This window comes from Oryx dammah, unplaced genomic scaffold (genome assembly GCF_014754425.2).
Source record: "Oryx dammah isolate SB20612 unplaced genomic scaffold, SCBI_Odam_1.1 HiC_scaffold_2, whole genome shotgun sequence".
Lineage (NCBI taxonomy): Eukaryota > Metazoa > Chordata > Mammalia > Artiodactyla > Bovidae > Oryx > Oryx dammah.
In genome coordinates, this window is record NW_024070186.1 from 127,317,954 (window position 1) to 127,334,199 (window position 16,246).

General features: G+C 34.3%; 1 protein-coding gene across 1 annotated transcript in view; it reads left to right on the plus strand.

Moving 5' to 3' along the window:
- The window catches only part of GBE1 (1,4-alpha-glucan branching enzyme 1), a 302,682-nt gene that overhangs the window by 138,679 nt on the left and 147,757 nt on the right, over positions 1–16,246 (plus strand). Inside the window, exons 4-5 of the mRNA XM_040226994.1 lie at positions 14,254–14,379; positions 15,444–15,579. Of these exons, the coding sequence (XP_040082928.1) occupies positions 14,254–14,379; positions 15,444–15,579 (262 nt within the window). The remainder of the gene's footprint in view (positions 1–14,253; positions 14,380–15,443; positions 15,580–16,246) is intronic.

Sequence of the window (16,246 nt, forward strand, 5' to 3'; positions counted from 1 at the left end):
CTAATTAATTGTGGCATGTCAGTTGTCGTTGAGTTTTCTACTGCTCATGCCTATGTAGATTTATTAGAATTTTATTAGATTAAGTATCATTCAGGGTTCTTAGGCAAAATGAATGATGTCTATATGATTTAACTGAAGTATTAGTTTCTTCCAGATCTTGCTTGGGTGTGTCTACTAGATGCAGAAACCTAGATGCAAGGGACTGTGAAAAATGTGACTGTAAGCTTTCCATCCTTTCTATAATAGGGGGAAGTGCCACAAAGTGATTTGACTAACTGAAGAGCCAATATCCTCTACAACTTTTAAATAACGACTATAAATGGGATTCCTAAGAATCCCACTGAAAAGTATTGAAAAGACAATCATCCAGTTTTAGTAATGATGTTTAAAGCAACCATGATAAATATCGTTTTGCAGTATGATTTATGTGATACATAGTATAGAAATTGTGAAATATTTTAAATGATGGCTAAACTATAGGATAAGATCAGAAACTTGAATAGATTCTCCTTACTCTTTTATGAGATCTTCTTAAGTGGAGTGGAAATTTTTAAGTAAATAAATCAGTGAATATTCATGGGTGTACTCAGGACCACAAATGAATAAATTTTGAGCTAGCATGGTTGCCTTTCATGATTGAAAGTTTACAAAATGATTGAGAATAATTAGGGAGATTAGACTATGAAGAATGAAAACAAATTATAATTTATTACTGAATAAGAAATAAAAATTCAAAATAGTTTGAGACAAATTTTTTGCAAAATATGTTTTGTCATCTGCAAAGATGTCTATTATTATCTAGATTTAGAAAATATGTTCTCTATAACTTTAGTGTTGATTTTCTTTCCTGCATGATAACTTTTTAAAAGTAAAAATCTATCCTTTTATAATTGTAACACTGGCCCCTGTGGCTACTTTGGCTTTTGTTTTCTCAGGTCTAGCTTTTACCTCCTAAGATACTAGACTGCAGCCACAGAATCAGAATCAAGGGTGACAGGTTAGGGTAGTGATAATGGATAGAGTTAGAACTCTAGCATCTTTATTTTGAAATGTTCCTCAGGTAGTTCTCTTTGTTCATCCAAGGTTGCAAACTACTGTCAAAGACACATATAAAAGTCTAATACTCTCTTTACTGAATTCAGGGGACATGTTCTTATTCCAAACATGTCACAGTTCAGTGTATATAAATCAATTTCCACAAATGTTTAATTCCCTCTGTTAATGCCACAAGGGAACATATAATACATGTTGGAAAGATAACTATAAAACATTTTCTTTTTCTTTTTTAGTGCTTATGGAAGTGAATCACAGGTATCTAGAAAATTAAACTGTCCATAAATACACGTTCCCTGATTGCTCCCTTTATGTGAACATTGATTCTAGAAATACTTTAAATGTATTAGCAGACTCTCTTTTTCTTGTATCCATGTACTGTAAAATATCTTGCAGTTATTTTACAAGCTTTAATTCTTTTGTCCTTCAATATGGGCATGCTGCTGCTACTGCTGCTAAATCACTTCAGTCGTGTCTGACTCTGTGTGACCCCATAGATGGCAAGCCCACCAGGCTCCCCTGTCCCTGAGATTCTCCAGGCAAGAACACTGGAGTGGGTTGCCATTTCCTTCTCCAATGCATGAAAGTAAAAAGTGAAAGGGAAGTCGCTCAGTCGTGTCTGACTCTTTGTGACCCCATGGACCGCAGCCTACCAGGCTCCTCTGTCCATGGGATTTTCCAGGCAAGAGTACTGGAGTGGGATGCCATCGCCTTCTCCGCAACATGGGCATAGTAGATTTTAAATATGATTATAAAATCTGGAGATTTGAACACTTTCATTTTTCTTTAGGAGTATCATTTTTAATAAAAGTATTTTGTGCTTTTTTAAAATTATGTAGGCATTAATTTTTTTTAATAGAGCTTTTGTTTAGTATTTGCAGTATTTGATCTTTTATTGATGTGTTAGAAAATGGAAGAAAATCACATTTTGTTACTGTTTAGGTGGTGTTATTTTTAGTTATAGTTAATAGAAGTATTTGCACTTTGGCCAAGTAATAATAGTGAATTCAAATAATAACACCTTCAGGACCTTTTTTACATGGTAATGTACATACTATATAATCTTTTTATGATTTGAAGATTTGCATTTAAGCTGAATTCTTTTATTGAATGGCACAGTTAAGTGTATGTTAAATATCAACATTAATTTTTAATCCTCTTCAATGTAAAGTTTTTTTTTTACTCTTCATTCTGTTCATCTTTAACATCTTTCAAATATGCCAGTGAGCCATAAATTTCTACAAGTGACTCAGTATGCTCCTGATTGGGGGAAAAAAAAATTTGTGTGTGTATCCTGTGCTTATAGTTACTCAGTCACGTCTGACTCGGTGACTCTGTGGACTGTAGCCTGCCAGGCCCCTTTGTCCATGGGGATTCTCCAGGCCAGAATCCTAGAGTGGGTTGCCATGCCATTCTCCAGGGGATTGTCCCAATGCAGGGACTGAACCCAGTCTCCTGCATTTCAGGTGGGTACTTTACCAGTTGAGCTACCAGGGTAGCCTGTGAGTAAAATAAATATTATATGTATAAGATAGGCAATATGTATAAGATTGCATATCTTATAATATTTATTTTATGAAATATATATTTATATATTTGAAAACAGTGAACCATAAGTCACTGCATTTCAGCCCATTATTGTCTGAGCCTCATGCAGAAGTCAGGTAGGTATCCTGTGTGCCTTATTGAGTTTCCCTGCTTCTCCAGAGAGCTTGTCACACTTTGAGATCAAAGTTCATTTGCTGTTCTGTGCTTTCGCTATCTACATAAGATGGAACTATCTATGTTTAATAATTTAAATACACTTCAGTTGGGAAGGTTTAAAGTAAATGACTCCATTGTGGAGACACATATTATTTTTCACTACTTCTTCCCATTGTTGCTGTCTATCAGTTGATAAGAAATTATCCAAATGCATATTTTGAGTTCCATATCTCACATGTACTCATTATCTGTTTCTCATTATGTTGTCTGTTTAATCGGTTTCTCATTAGATGGGTGTACTAGGTATTTTGTAATTCATACATACCTGTTTGTAGCTTTTCCTCTGAGAGAACCTGCACCGGCCAAAATATGCGACTTTTGTGGAAGGAAAGAGTGAGAGGGTTTTATTCCGCATCATTAAACCTTAATTTATAAAGAATATTTAAATGTTACTCTGAATTCTTTTCATTATTAACTGTTTTCTTTATTTACCAGTCAGTTATATTCTTGGAGATCGTCTCAATGTATATTAAGTATATGTGTTTTCTCAAAAGATCTTATGATTTTTAGAATTACATATTCTATATTTAGTTTCTGGAGTTTTTCTAAATTTCTGTTAAGGTGGTAAATGAATGCTCCCCCACCCCCTACACTTTATATTTTACTTCATTACAGTAGCACTTAGAGTGATTGCTTAAGAATCATGTTCTTTTTTTTCAAATGATTCAACTTATCACCATATAAATTTTTATAATTATACTTAATGAAGTATTTTAAAGTGAGTTTTGACTCATCCTATGATAATACCTCTCCCATCTAGCACTTCAAAAACTACTTCTTAATATTTTTTGTTGGTGTTATACTGGATTATACCTGTGTTTACTTAATAGAATTCTAGCCTTCACTGCCCATGGGTGACTCTCTTTAAAGCACACCTTTTTCAGTAATGAAAACTCACTGATTTTTTTCCCCTTTTCATGGCTTTTTTCTTTTATTACTGTATTGATCTTCCAATATCTTAGAAGTTTAAATCCTATATTTTTATATCATGTGTACTTCATTTGTTTTCTAGTCTAAGTCATCTAATCAATCTTTACCTGATTACAACATTGCAGCTTTGTTCCTATTCTTTTCTCTTAAGAGTAGTTATGCTCACTTGCTCGGATATTTTCAATGCCTGCTTCCTAAATCTTGCATAATCCCTTTGGATTTTGTCTTTTTGTAGTGATGTCACTTTATAAGGTTTTTGTTCATGTAATGGACCTGAAATGAAGCAAACACTTTATCAGATCTACTTAGTTATTTGTTTCTTTAAAGATTTGCCTCAGGCAAAAGACAGAAACAGAAAAATATATTATTGTTGTAATAATTTTTAACTAGGCTAGAAGGCTGGGGAACTGGGATGGAAACCTATGGGAGTAATACTCCTTTTTATGGATACAGGAGCATATGTCTCTCTAAATCATTCTAAATAAGGACCTGTTTTTAGGAGAAACAGTTACTGATCTTCATTTATTTCTTTTGGGCAATATTCTTCAGTTTCTCCTCTCTCTGGTATAGGTATTACAGAAGTGAATGTTTTTATCTCTGTAATCCTACAATTGGTGTTAAGTCAGGAGCAAAGTAGCTATAAGGGATAGTCAAAAATAGTCTCTATTCTGTGCATAGGTATTCTTTATGCAATAATTTGATATAATTTGGTTTGATCCTCATTTTTGTCATATAAATTTATTTTTTTGTAGCTAGTATGCTTAACCTTTTCTTTTAAGGCATTTTTTTTAGTGCCTTCATTTTCATTAGAGAAATCCTTTAACTGTTCCTACTCAACCTATTGTTATAAGACTTAACCTTGAAAATTTTCTTATTTCTTAATAAAAATGGAAAAAAAAAACCCTGACTTGTGATGGTGTGTTTTAAAATAAATTTTATTCAAAGCTTAGGGGATTGGAATGCAAAAGTAGGAAGTCAAGAAACACCTTGAGTAACAGGCACATTTGGCCTTGGAGTACAGAATGAAGCAGAGCAAATGCTAATAGAGTTTTGCCAAGAGAATGCACTGGTCATAGCAAATACCCTCTTCCAACAACACAAGAGAAGACTCCATCACCAGATGGCCAACACCAAAATCATATTGATTATATTCTTTGCAGCCAAAGATGGAGATGCTCTATACCATCAGCAAAAACAAGACCAGGAGCTGACCATAAGGTATAGCCAAAAATAGTCTCTATTCTGTGCATAGGTATTCTTTATGCAACAATTTGATACAATTTGATCTGATGCTCATTTTTGTCATATTATAATGTTATTTATTTATTTATCTGACATATGCTCGGATCATGAAATACTTCTTGCCAAATTCAGACTGAAATTGAAGAAAGTGGGGAAAGCCACTAGGCCGTTCAGGTATGACCTAAATCAAATCCCTTACGATTATACAGTGGAAATGAGAAGTAGATTTAAGAGACTAGATTTGATAGACAGAGTACCTGATGTACTATGGACGGAGGTTCGTGACATTGTACAGGAGACAGGAATCAAGACGATCCCCAAGAAAAAAGAAATGCAAAAAAGCAAAATGGCTGTCTGGGGAGGCTTTACAAATAGCTGTGAAAAGAAGGGAAGTGAAAAGCAAAGGAGAAAAGGAAAGGTATACCCATTTCACTGTAGAATTCCAAAGAATAGCAAGGAGAGATAAGAAAGCCTTCCTCAGCGATCAGTGCAAAGAAATAGAGGAGAACAATAGAATGGGAAAGACTAAAGATCTCTTCAGGAAAATGAGAGATACCAAGGAAACATTTCTTGCAAAGATGGGCTCAATAAAGGACAGAAATGGTATGGACCTAACAGAAGCAGAAGATATTAAGAAGAGATGGGAAGAATACACAGAACTGTACAAAAAAAGATCTTCGTGACCCAGAAAATCACAATGGTGTGATCACTCACCTAGAGCCAGACATCCCGGAATGTGAAGTCAAGTGGGCCTTAGGAAGCATCACCACGAACAAAGCTAGTGGAGGTGATGGAATTCCAGTTGAGCTATTTCAAATCCTGAAAGATGATGCTGTGAAAGTACTGCACTCAGTATGCCAGCAAATTTGGAAAACTCAGCAATGGCCACAGAACTGGAAAAGGTCAGTTTTCATTCCAATCCCAAAGAAAGGCAATGGCAAATAATGTTCAAACTACCACACAATTGCACTCATCTCACATGCTAGTAAAGTAATGCTCAAAATTCTCCAAGCCAGGCTTCAGCAATACATGAACCGTGAACTTCCAGATGTTCAAGCTGGATTTAGAAAAGGCAGAGGAACCAGAGATCAAATCGCCAAAATCCGTCAGATCATTGAAAAATCAAAAGAGTTCCACAAAAACATCTACATCTACTTATGCTTTATTTTCTATGCCAAAGCCCTTGACTGTGTGGATCACAATAAACTGTGGCAAATTCTTAAAGAGATGGGAATCCCACGTCACCTGACCTGCCTCTTGAGAAATCTATATGCAGGTGAGGAGCAACAGTTAGAACTGGACATGGAGCAACAGACTGGTTCCAAATAGGAAAAGGAGTACTTCAAGGCTGTATACTGTCACCCTGCTTATTTAACTTATATGCAGAGTACATCATGAGAAACGCTGGGCTGGATGAAGCACAAGCTGGAATCAAGATTGCCAGGAGAAATATCAATAACCTCAGATATGCAGATGACACTATTCTTATGGCAGAAAGTGAAGAAGAACTAAAGAGCCTCTTGATAAAAGTGAAAAAAGAGAGTGAAAAAGTTCTCTTAAAGCTCAACATTCAGAAAACTAAGATCATGGCATCTGGTCCCATCACTTCATAGCAAATAGATGGGGAAACAGTGGAAACAGTGACAGACTTCATATTTTTGGGCTCCAAAATCATTGCAGATGTTGACTGCAGTCATGAAATTAAAAGACACACACTCCTTGGAAGGAAAGTTTTGACCAACATGGATAGCATATTGAAAAGCAGAGACATTACTTTTTCAACAAAGGTCTGTCTAGTCAAAGCTATGGTTTTTCCATTGGTCATGTATGGATGTGAGAGTTGGACTATAAAGAAAGCTGAGCGCTGAAGAATTGATACTTTTGAACTGTGGTGTTGGAGAAGACTCTTGAGAGTCCTTTGGACTGCAAGGAGATCTAACCAGTCCATCCTGAAGGAGATCAGTTCTGAGTGTTTATTGGAAGGACTGATATTGAAGTTGAAACTCCAGTACTTTGGCCACCTGATGCAAAGAGCTGACTTATTTGAAAAGACTCTGATGCTGGGACAGATTGAGGGCAGGAGGAGAAGGGGACGACAGAGGATGAGATGGCTGGATGGCATCACCGACTCAATTTACATGAGTTTGGGTGAACTCTGGTAGTTGGTGATGGACAGGGAGGCCTGGTGTGCTGTAGTCCATGGGTCGCAAAGAGTCAGACATGACTGAGCTACTGAACTGAACTGAAAATAATGGGAGCCAGTGAAAATCCCGATTACTGCATCTTTGAGGTTGTACTAAATTTTATTTATGTAAAAGCACAGCTCAAGTGGGTAAAGTTGTCTAAGAAGTATTTACCCTAAACTTTTGGAGGGGTTCCAAATGTTTGCTATTCTCATAGCAGAGTAACCACCCAAACCACATATTCATAATTTTCAAACATAAAAAAAAAACAAACTTCTGGAACTCAATACTAGAGCAATGATATGAGATTTTGTGTGTGTGTGTACATATATATAAAATTAAAATTTTCAAGAAAAAAGAAGAAAAATTAAAATTAAAAAAAAAAAAGAAAGTCAACTGATTTCTGTCTTTTCTTTGTCAAGCTGCTATCAAGAATATTGCCTTTTCTTTTATTTTGTATAATGTCCAGTACTGCTTAACGTAAGAACTTAAGAGACTCAGTCTAATCATTTAATCTCTTTTCTACCTCCTTCAATATCTGAGCATTGTAGATGTTAAGGACATCACAGGGTGTGACAGTTTTTTAGGATAATTTTATATGTGTACGGCTTGTTTAAATTTGTTTAATTGAAAATTATTAAGCAAGTTATAAAACAGAGATGGAAATCTCTCGTGTCTGAACTGTAATATCCAGAAAAATTAAAAGGAAAAATTTAAAATGTCAACTTACAAAGTAATTTTATTGGTAACCATATCAGGCTCAATATCTAAACAATGATAATACTAATTTTAGCTCATATATAATTCTAATCTATATATTTTTACCAGTGTATTAGATGTCATTTTATGAAAGTTTATCCACATAGTGCATTTATATTTGATGACCTTATTATTATTAGAAAATTATAATTTTCTAAAAAATAATAATTATTATTATTATGTTATTAGAAAACTGCCTTTGTACTTTTATCAGTGTCTTAGCTTTCTTTTCTCATTAGGTGAAATATAAACTCAAGTCACAATAAAATATAGCCTTTTAATATTAGTGTTTTTGATATTCCTAATTAGAAATTGCAGAATGAAATATTATTATTGTCAACTGATCATCTATTTATTTAAATAGTCTAAACTCTGTTAAATGAAACAAATATATCAAGTATTGGGTAAAAAAAATAGCCCGTTAGCTTCTTTATATTAAATTTTATTTGTATCATGTAATGTGTGACTTTTTTGTTCAACCTCTAGAAATAATTACATGGGAGTAGTCTAGCAGCCAAAGCTGCATATTACAAATTCATTTTTTTGGAAGGCTCTTATCAATTCTGAAGCTCAGCAATGATGACCTACAGTCCATGAGGTCACAAAGAATCAGACATGACTTAGCAACTAAACAACAATAACAATTCCTTTTTTAATGTTCTTTTTTATTTTTTCCCCACTCCATTCTAAAAGTTACTTTAAATTATATTTTTTCTTTATGTATTTATCTTTCTCTCTATGTACATATATTTTTTCATATTTTAAAAACACAATATAATACTGATATTTAGTATTGCATGTTCATATGATGAAATATGTATATGTCATCAATTATATATTTTTATATTATATGCTTATATATATATATTACATATCATATCAATTACTTTAGATATTATATAATGAGGTTATATAAAAGAATTTGTTGCTTCATAAAATAAAAGTTACTTTGCTTCTTTTAACTTTGACCTGTACTCTATTAAATAGTTGTCTTTATTAATATCTTTCTTTTCACCTGCTTTTTTTTAAAGAAGATATTTTCTTCATAGAATGTAGTTGTGATTTTGCTATTATAACCTGGGCAAATTGAGTTATATTTCTCAATATCTGTGCCTTTTCTCTTGATTTGCTACATTCAGTCATGAAACTGAGAGATACTTTCAATACCAGTTTACAGAATATACTAACACTTCTAACCGGTTAAGCACACCCTCTGTTTTCATATAAAATTGTTGGTCACCTGAGAAGCATCTTATCTCACTGATTTTCCAGTTCAAAGGAACAATATCCTTTGACAAGAAGCATTTCAAAAGATATTCCTGGATTGAATAAATTTACACAGAGACATAATTTTTTTTACTTCTTCCCTATTTTACCAAACTATTTCTTATATTTTATATTCAACTTTTAAGTGTCAGTATGTAAATAAAACTTGACTTCATATAGTTCATTAAGTCAATTTGAGTTTTTCTCAGGTAGAAGTTTATTTTATTCACTCCTTAATTTCATAATGTTTTTGATGTTAACCTCCCATAAGTCAATGAAATAATTTGATTCATTGAAAAAGGAGTCTAATGTCATGTTTACTAAGTTATAAAACATTATAATTATATAAATTATCAATTTCCCATGCAAAATTCATCATATTATTTTCTTTAGTATATCTTTTAAAGCAGTTTGATTTTTTTGGAGTAATATGTTGTGATATTAATATTTTTAAGCTTTTGGTTTTAACACTTATACACACACATATGTGCAACTTGAGCACAAGTCCACAAATGTGTACACAATTATATAATTAATCTATTGGCAATCCTTATCAAAATACTTTTCTTCTGATTATAGAAGCTCTACAAGGAAATAAATTGATAGCAATATAGAAAGATACAACTGGAAAATAAACGCTATTATTAATTTATCTATCTATAGGCAACTATCTCAGTATTTCTTCTGTTTCTTAAATAGTTTTTAGTCTCTGAGTTTGTATGTATTCACACTAGGAAGATACTTCCTGGTGGCTCAGATAGTAAAAGCATCTGTCTACAATGCAGGAGACCTGGGTTCTATCCCTGGGTTGAAAAGATCCCCTGGAGAAGAAAATGGCAACCCACTCCAGTACTCTTGCCTGGAAAATCCCAAGGGTGGAGGAGCCTGGTAGGACTCCTGGACTCCTGGTGGACTCCTGGTAGGACTGTAGGTTACAGTCCATAGGGTTGCCAAGAGTCGAACATAACTGAGCGACTTCACTTTTCACTTTTCATGCATTCTTTTGTATAAATTGAAAGAATTTTCTTGTAACCTTCAGTATAATTCACTGTATAAATTTTAACAAGCACACACTATTCAAACATTCTCTTTTTGCTAATAAATATAATACTAAGATAAATAGGTAACAATATAGTTCTTTTGGAACTTCTCTGATTATTTTCACAGGGCAAACTTCTACAATTACAACTGCTGAGTCATTGAGAATTACTTTTTAAAAATTTTAGATTCATATTGTCAAATTGCTGTTTAGAATATCCATGCTGTTTTATACTCGTATTAGTAGTGAATAAGAGTTTCAGTTTGCTAGTATGGAGTAACAGAGAAGGCAATGGCACCCCACTCCAGTACTCTTGCCTGGAAAATCCCATCGACAGAGGAGCCTGGTAGGCTGCAGTTTCATGCACTGGAGAAGGAAATGGCAACCCACTCCAGTGTTCTTGCCTGGAGAATCCCAGGGACGGGGGAGCCTGGTGGTCTGTCTATGGGGTCGCATAGAGTCAGACACGACTGAAGCGACTTAGCAGCAGCAGCAGCAGTATTGAGTAAATGCTTCTGTCCATCAACTATTAGATTTTATTGTTGAAAAATCAGTCAAGCTAGCTCTTTCTTTTCAGTTTGCCATATAACATGTGCTGTTTTGAAGTTGTAAATTAATGATATAAACTCTTATTTCATCTAAAAAATCTTTTATCTGAATCTGAACTCAAGCAAGCACAAATTCAGGAAGTGTACTCATCTCTCCACTTTCTCCCTCCGAAAAGATTTTGGGAGCAGAGTTTAGTCTAGAAAAGCCGTATTTTTCACCCGTTGGATTGTCTCTCAAGTTTGAGTTATTTAGATTAACTATAAGACTCTTTTCCAGTGGTCATGTATGGATGTGAGAGTTGGACTGTGAAGAAAGCTGAGCACCGAAGAATTGATGCTTTTGAACTGTGGTATTGGAGAAGACTCTTGAGAGTCCCTTGGACTGCAAGGAGATCCAACCAGTCCATTCTGAAGGAGATCAGCCCTGGGATTTCTTTGGAAGGAATGATGCTAAAGCTGAAACTCCAGTACTTTGGCCACCTCATGCAAAGAGTTGACTCATTGGAAAAGACTCTGATGCTGGGAGGGATTGGGGGCAGGAGGAGAAGGGGATGACAGAGGATGAGTTGGCTGGATGGCATCACTGACTCGATGGACGTGAGTCTGAGTGAACTCCAGGAGTTGGTGATGGACAGGGAGGCCTGGCGTGCTGCGATTCATGGGGTCGCAGAGTCAGACACAACTAAGTGACTGAACTGAACTGAACTGATAAGACTCTTGGGCTTCCTTTGTGGCTCAGCTGGTAAAGAATCCACCTGCAATGTGGGAGACCCCGGTTTGATTCCTGGGTTGGGAAGATCCCCTGGAGAAAAGACATGCTACCCCCTCCAGTATTCTGGCTTGGAGAATTCAGTGGACTGTATAGTCCATGGGGTCACAAAGAGTTGAATACAACTGAGCGATTTTCACTTTCACTTTCATAATACACTTAGTTGGTTATTACAACAGTTTAGAAACAACAAATCATAGGCAAAAATAGATGGCTACTCTAAGCAAGTATATTTCTTAGGAAAACCTAAACTTTTGTAGCAGAAATCCCTTCAATTCAGGAGCATGAAGAATCGAGAAATTTATTTCCCTTCTCTGTAATGATTACAGTTAAATGTTCCAGATTTGGTGGAAAGCGTTGTTTTACATATCATTCAGAGATCCAGGCTCTACTTTAATTGCTAAAAAAAAAAAAAAAAAAAAAAAAGAGGAAAGAATTGGATAATTAAAAGTTTTCTCGTCAACCATCAACATTATAAAAATTGATGAATAGGAATGTCTAATATAAAACACTAATAGAAATGAAGAAATAGAACTTTTGGTAACAAAAAATATTAAACTTATTCAAGAATGAGTAAATAATCCATTGTCAGGTATAGGATTTTATTTTGTTGTACCTTCAAGCTGATAAGTTAACCTGTTACTGTTTCATGGATTCTGCTAGAAATCACAGAACTCCTGAATCAGAGACTTGTACTAGTTCCTCTTGTTTGCAGGAGTTCCCCTTGTTTTCCAAGTCTTATAGGGATGATGTCTTGTGGTCCATATTGATGCTATGCACACAGTTAGTTTGCCTCATAGCTGAGGAATATTTACCTTCTGTTATAGAAGCCTTAAGGAAGCCTGTCCATTGTGTTCATGGAAAACATTATCTCATTCCTTAGGGTTGCTTGCCGCATGAGAAATGGCCTCTGTTATCAATAGGACCTTATATTGTTAGTATATCCAGCAAAATATGTAGGAGTGAGGAAGACCCATAGAAGGAATCTTCCTTCCAGCTTCTATTACTCAGTAGCCTCCAAAGATGTTCATGTGTACTATAAGATAAGTAATTTTCCAAAGAACGTGGAAATTATATTCAGCATAAGGAAATTCTATATGTTCTTTGCTTGAAGTTTTAAATATTCTCTCTGCCAGCAGATACCTTGAAAAATAATAATTGATTCCTGATCATCCTTTGGAGGAACTGTAGAGTCATTTGCAAAAAAGAGAAAAGATAGGTAGATGGATTAGGCAGGGTGCTATTCATGGAAAACCAATTTCTGGTATTTTATTTCCCCGTAGCCTGCCTTGGGTTGATGAGTGAGCAAAAAAGCCCTTTCTCACATATAACACTGTGTGTATTATACTAGAAATGTATGTGACTTAAGGAACATATTTTGGAAGATAAAATACTCCTGTACACTTTTGATCTTATTCGTTTATGTTTTTGTGAAAACTATTTGAATAATAGCAGTACTTAGCTGTGATAGGCTTTAATAAGTGGGAGGCATAACTAAAGAGATAAAATTGAACTCATGTAAGTTGATGTTTCTTTTTACCACTCACCTGTCCCCTCCATCTTAAATCATGATTTTTTCTTTTTCTGTGTCTGGGGAAAGTGCCATGAAAGCCTGTTAAGCAAAAGGAAGTGAGTGTCAGAAGCTCTGCTCAGCTTTTCGTTCTACCACTTGGTAACTTTGGGACTCTGGCTGCTCATTTCATCTCAGTTAATATTTGAGTTATAAAGATTCCCTGGAATCAAGTGAGATATGATGTGAAAGTCCTTTCTAAACTATAATGCATTCTACAAATATTTAATTACCAATAATTATGCATACTTGAGCTTTTCTCAATTAAAAGAGTCTGAGGAATATGTTCTTGCTCAATGCTTAGAGTGTACTGATAACTCAGTATTTAGATCAGTTCCTGATCTGAACATTTTTTGTTACATGCTGCCTGTTTTTGGAAGGCTTAATTAATTAAAAAAAAAAAAACTTAAAAAACTATATTCTAGTCACTTGGAAACTCTGTTCATGTAGCTCACCGTGTTCTCTAACCATGCTGATAAATTGTTATTGTTATTTTTTGTACTGACAGCATTAGTGATACTATTGGCAAATATAGAAATAAATGGTTAAAAAGGAAAATGTTTGGTTTCATATGGTAAAGCATACTTTGAATAAGGTGTACAAGAAGTAAAAAGTGAAAAATATTTGAAAGGTAGTGTTTGTCTATATAATACAGTTATTAATCAAAACCCATTTTTTTCCTTTAGCCTCTTGAAAATGTTATCATTAATTGCTACGAAAAGAAAAAGTAAAAGATGGTGATATAACTCATCACTTTTTTTTTTTAAGATTCGTTTCTTCTGTTGATTGATTTATTCACAGTAGCTTGCAGTAATATTCATGTCTTTTTACTATCTACTCTGTGCTTACTTTAATTAACTACCATAATGGTTGGTTGGCAATGATGGAAATTGCCAGAGAATCATAAAATATTCAAGCTGGAAATGACTTTAAGGATCATATACTATGGCAGATGAGGAGAGCAAGGTTCCTAGAATTTAAACATCCTTAAGGTCACACATCTGGATGGCAGTGTAGATTCTTAAGCTCATTCCTCCGTTCTTTCCTTGCCACAGTGCTCATAGACTGCCATGCATTCGCTTAGAGTTTTGCAAGTATTTTAAGGCAATAACATCTTGTTCTCTTTTTAGCTTGTTATCAGGAGTAAAAGCGGAGAAATCTTGTACCGTATTTCACCATGGGCGAAATATGTGACTCGTGAAGGCAGTAATGTGAACTATGATTGGATACACTGGGATCCAGAATACTCGTATAAAGTGAGAACAACACATCTTTAAATAAATGCTTGCCCAATATTCCTAGGAAAATTAATTTTTACTTTTATAACTTTTATAGTCATGTTCAACTTCTCTCTTCACCACCAATTTAATATTTTACATCATAGTGCACCTGTTTGCTATACATATATCAGAGCCCATCATCTGTTGCCAAGAAAATGTAAAAGTGAGTTTTTATTTGAGCGTATGTTTCTGAAATAGGGGTGGGGCAGAACAGTAAATCTCTATGTACTACCTGCTAAGGAATACTGATTTTTAAATAAAATTTCAATTAATCAAAGACTCCAGTGGTGTAATATTTATCACTGTTTGGGTCTGAAGCAGAATCAGGGTCCTTAGGAACAATGAAGACGTCTCGTGAATGTATGTTTTTTCATGAATGTTTTAATTGAAGTAATTTTAAAAAATAATAATTAATTTATTTTAATTGGAGGCTAATTACTTTAGAATATTGTAGTGGTTTTTGCCATACATTGACATGAATCAGCCATGGGTGTACATGTGTTCCCATCCTGAACCCCCCTTCCACCTCCTTCCTCATCCCATCCCTCAGGGTCATCCCAGCGCACTGGCCCAAGTGCCCTGTCCCATCCATCAAACCTGGGCTGGTGATCTGTTTCACATTAATTGGAGTAATTTTTTAAGGCTGTCTTACTGACAAGAGTTATAAGTATCTTTGAGCTCAATTTTCTGTCCTTTAAGTTATTGAAGCTTGTTGATAAATGCTTTGCATTTAATAATTATATATGCTTTTCACAGTTCTTATGTTTTCTCTAACGCTTAGGCTCAAAATACACCTTCACTCAGTGATAAGCCATAAGTCATTGCATGACTTCTCTTTTAAAATAGGTCTATTACCATGATCCTAACAAGGACTTTTTTTTCCCAAAAGAAAATTTAATGGAGGTAGACAGTGCCTTTCATATGTGAAAGTAGTTTCAAAGTGTTTGAGTTAATTCATCATTTCATTTAACATGCTTAATCGGTTAGTGTCATATCTGCATTTTTGGTCTAATTCTATATGTAATTTTAATATTCTGTAGTTTAAACATTCCAAACCAAAGAAGCCAAAAGGTCTACGAATTTATGAATCTCATGTGGGAATTTCTTCCTATGAAGGAAAAATAGCTTCTTATAAACATTTTACATGCAATGTACTACCAAGAATCAAAGACCTTGGTAAGTAATAACTGATTTTTATTCAGATAAAATTTTAATGAGTCTGTTCTCTTATTAGAAAAGCTAATTACAAGTGTCTTTTTTGTGTTAAGAGATTAAATATGTAATAGAAATGCATTTTATTTTAGGCTTCTCAAATTGCCTTGTAATAGTGATAGCATAGAAAAGAGAAATGGAATAAAGATAGAACATAAGAATTCAAGATATTATTCCAATTTCAATTTTAAGTAATGTGAATTGATGGTTTCCAAAATTGTAGATAAATACATAAGCATAATTACTTTTCTGCAGGAGAGAATTTTTATCAATTTAAGTGGTCATTGATTATAGCCTGTTCGGTTTAGTCTGTTAGGGAAAAAGATCTTACATTTGTAAGTAACTGGAACTCATTTTGTTTCAGAGTCACTGTAGATATAGCTTCTGTTTGGATGACTTATTTGCCAGATATTTATGGTGCATCTTTCTGTGTGAGACACATTATTCTAGATGTTTGTATATTGTACTCTAATGATAGACCCTGTCTCATGGGAACAAACAAGAGTGAATAGTATAATGTCAGATTATTGATTGGAAATGCTCTAAGTCTGTTATCTTCTTTTTATAGGGTTTTTTTCTCATCGTTTCACAGCATATTAGCACCTGCTCCAGTAGCTAGGCAGAAAGAAAA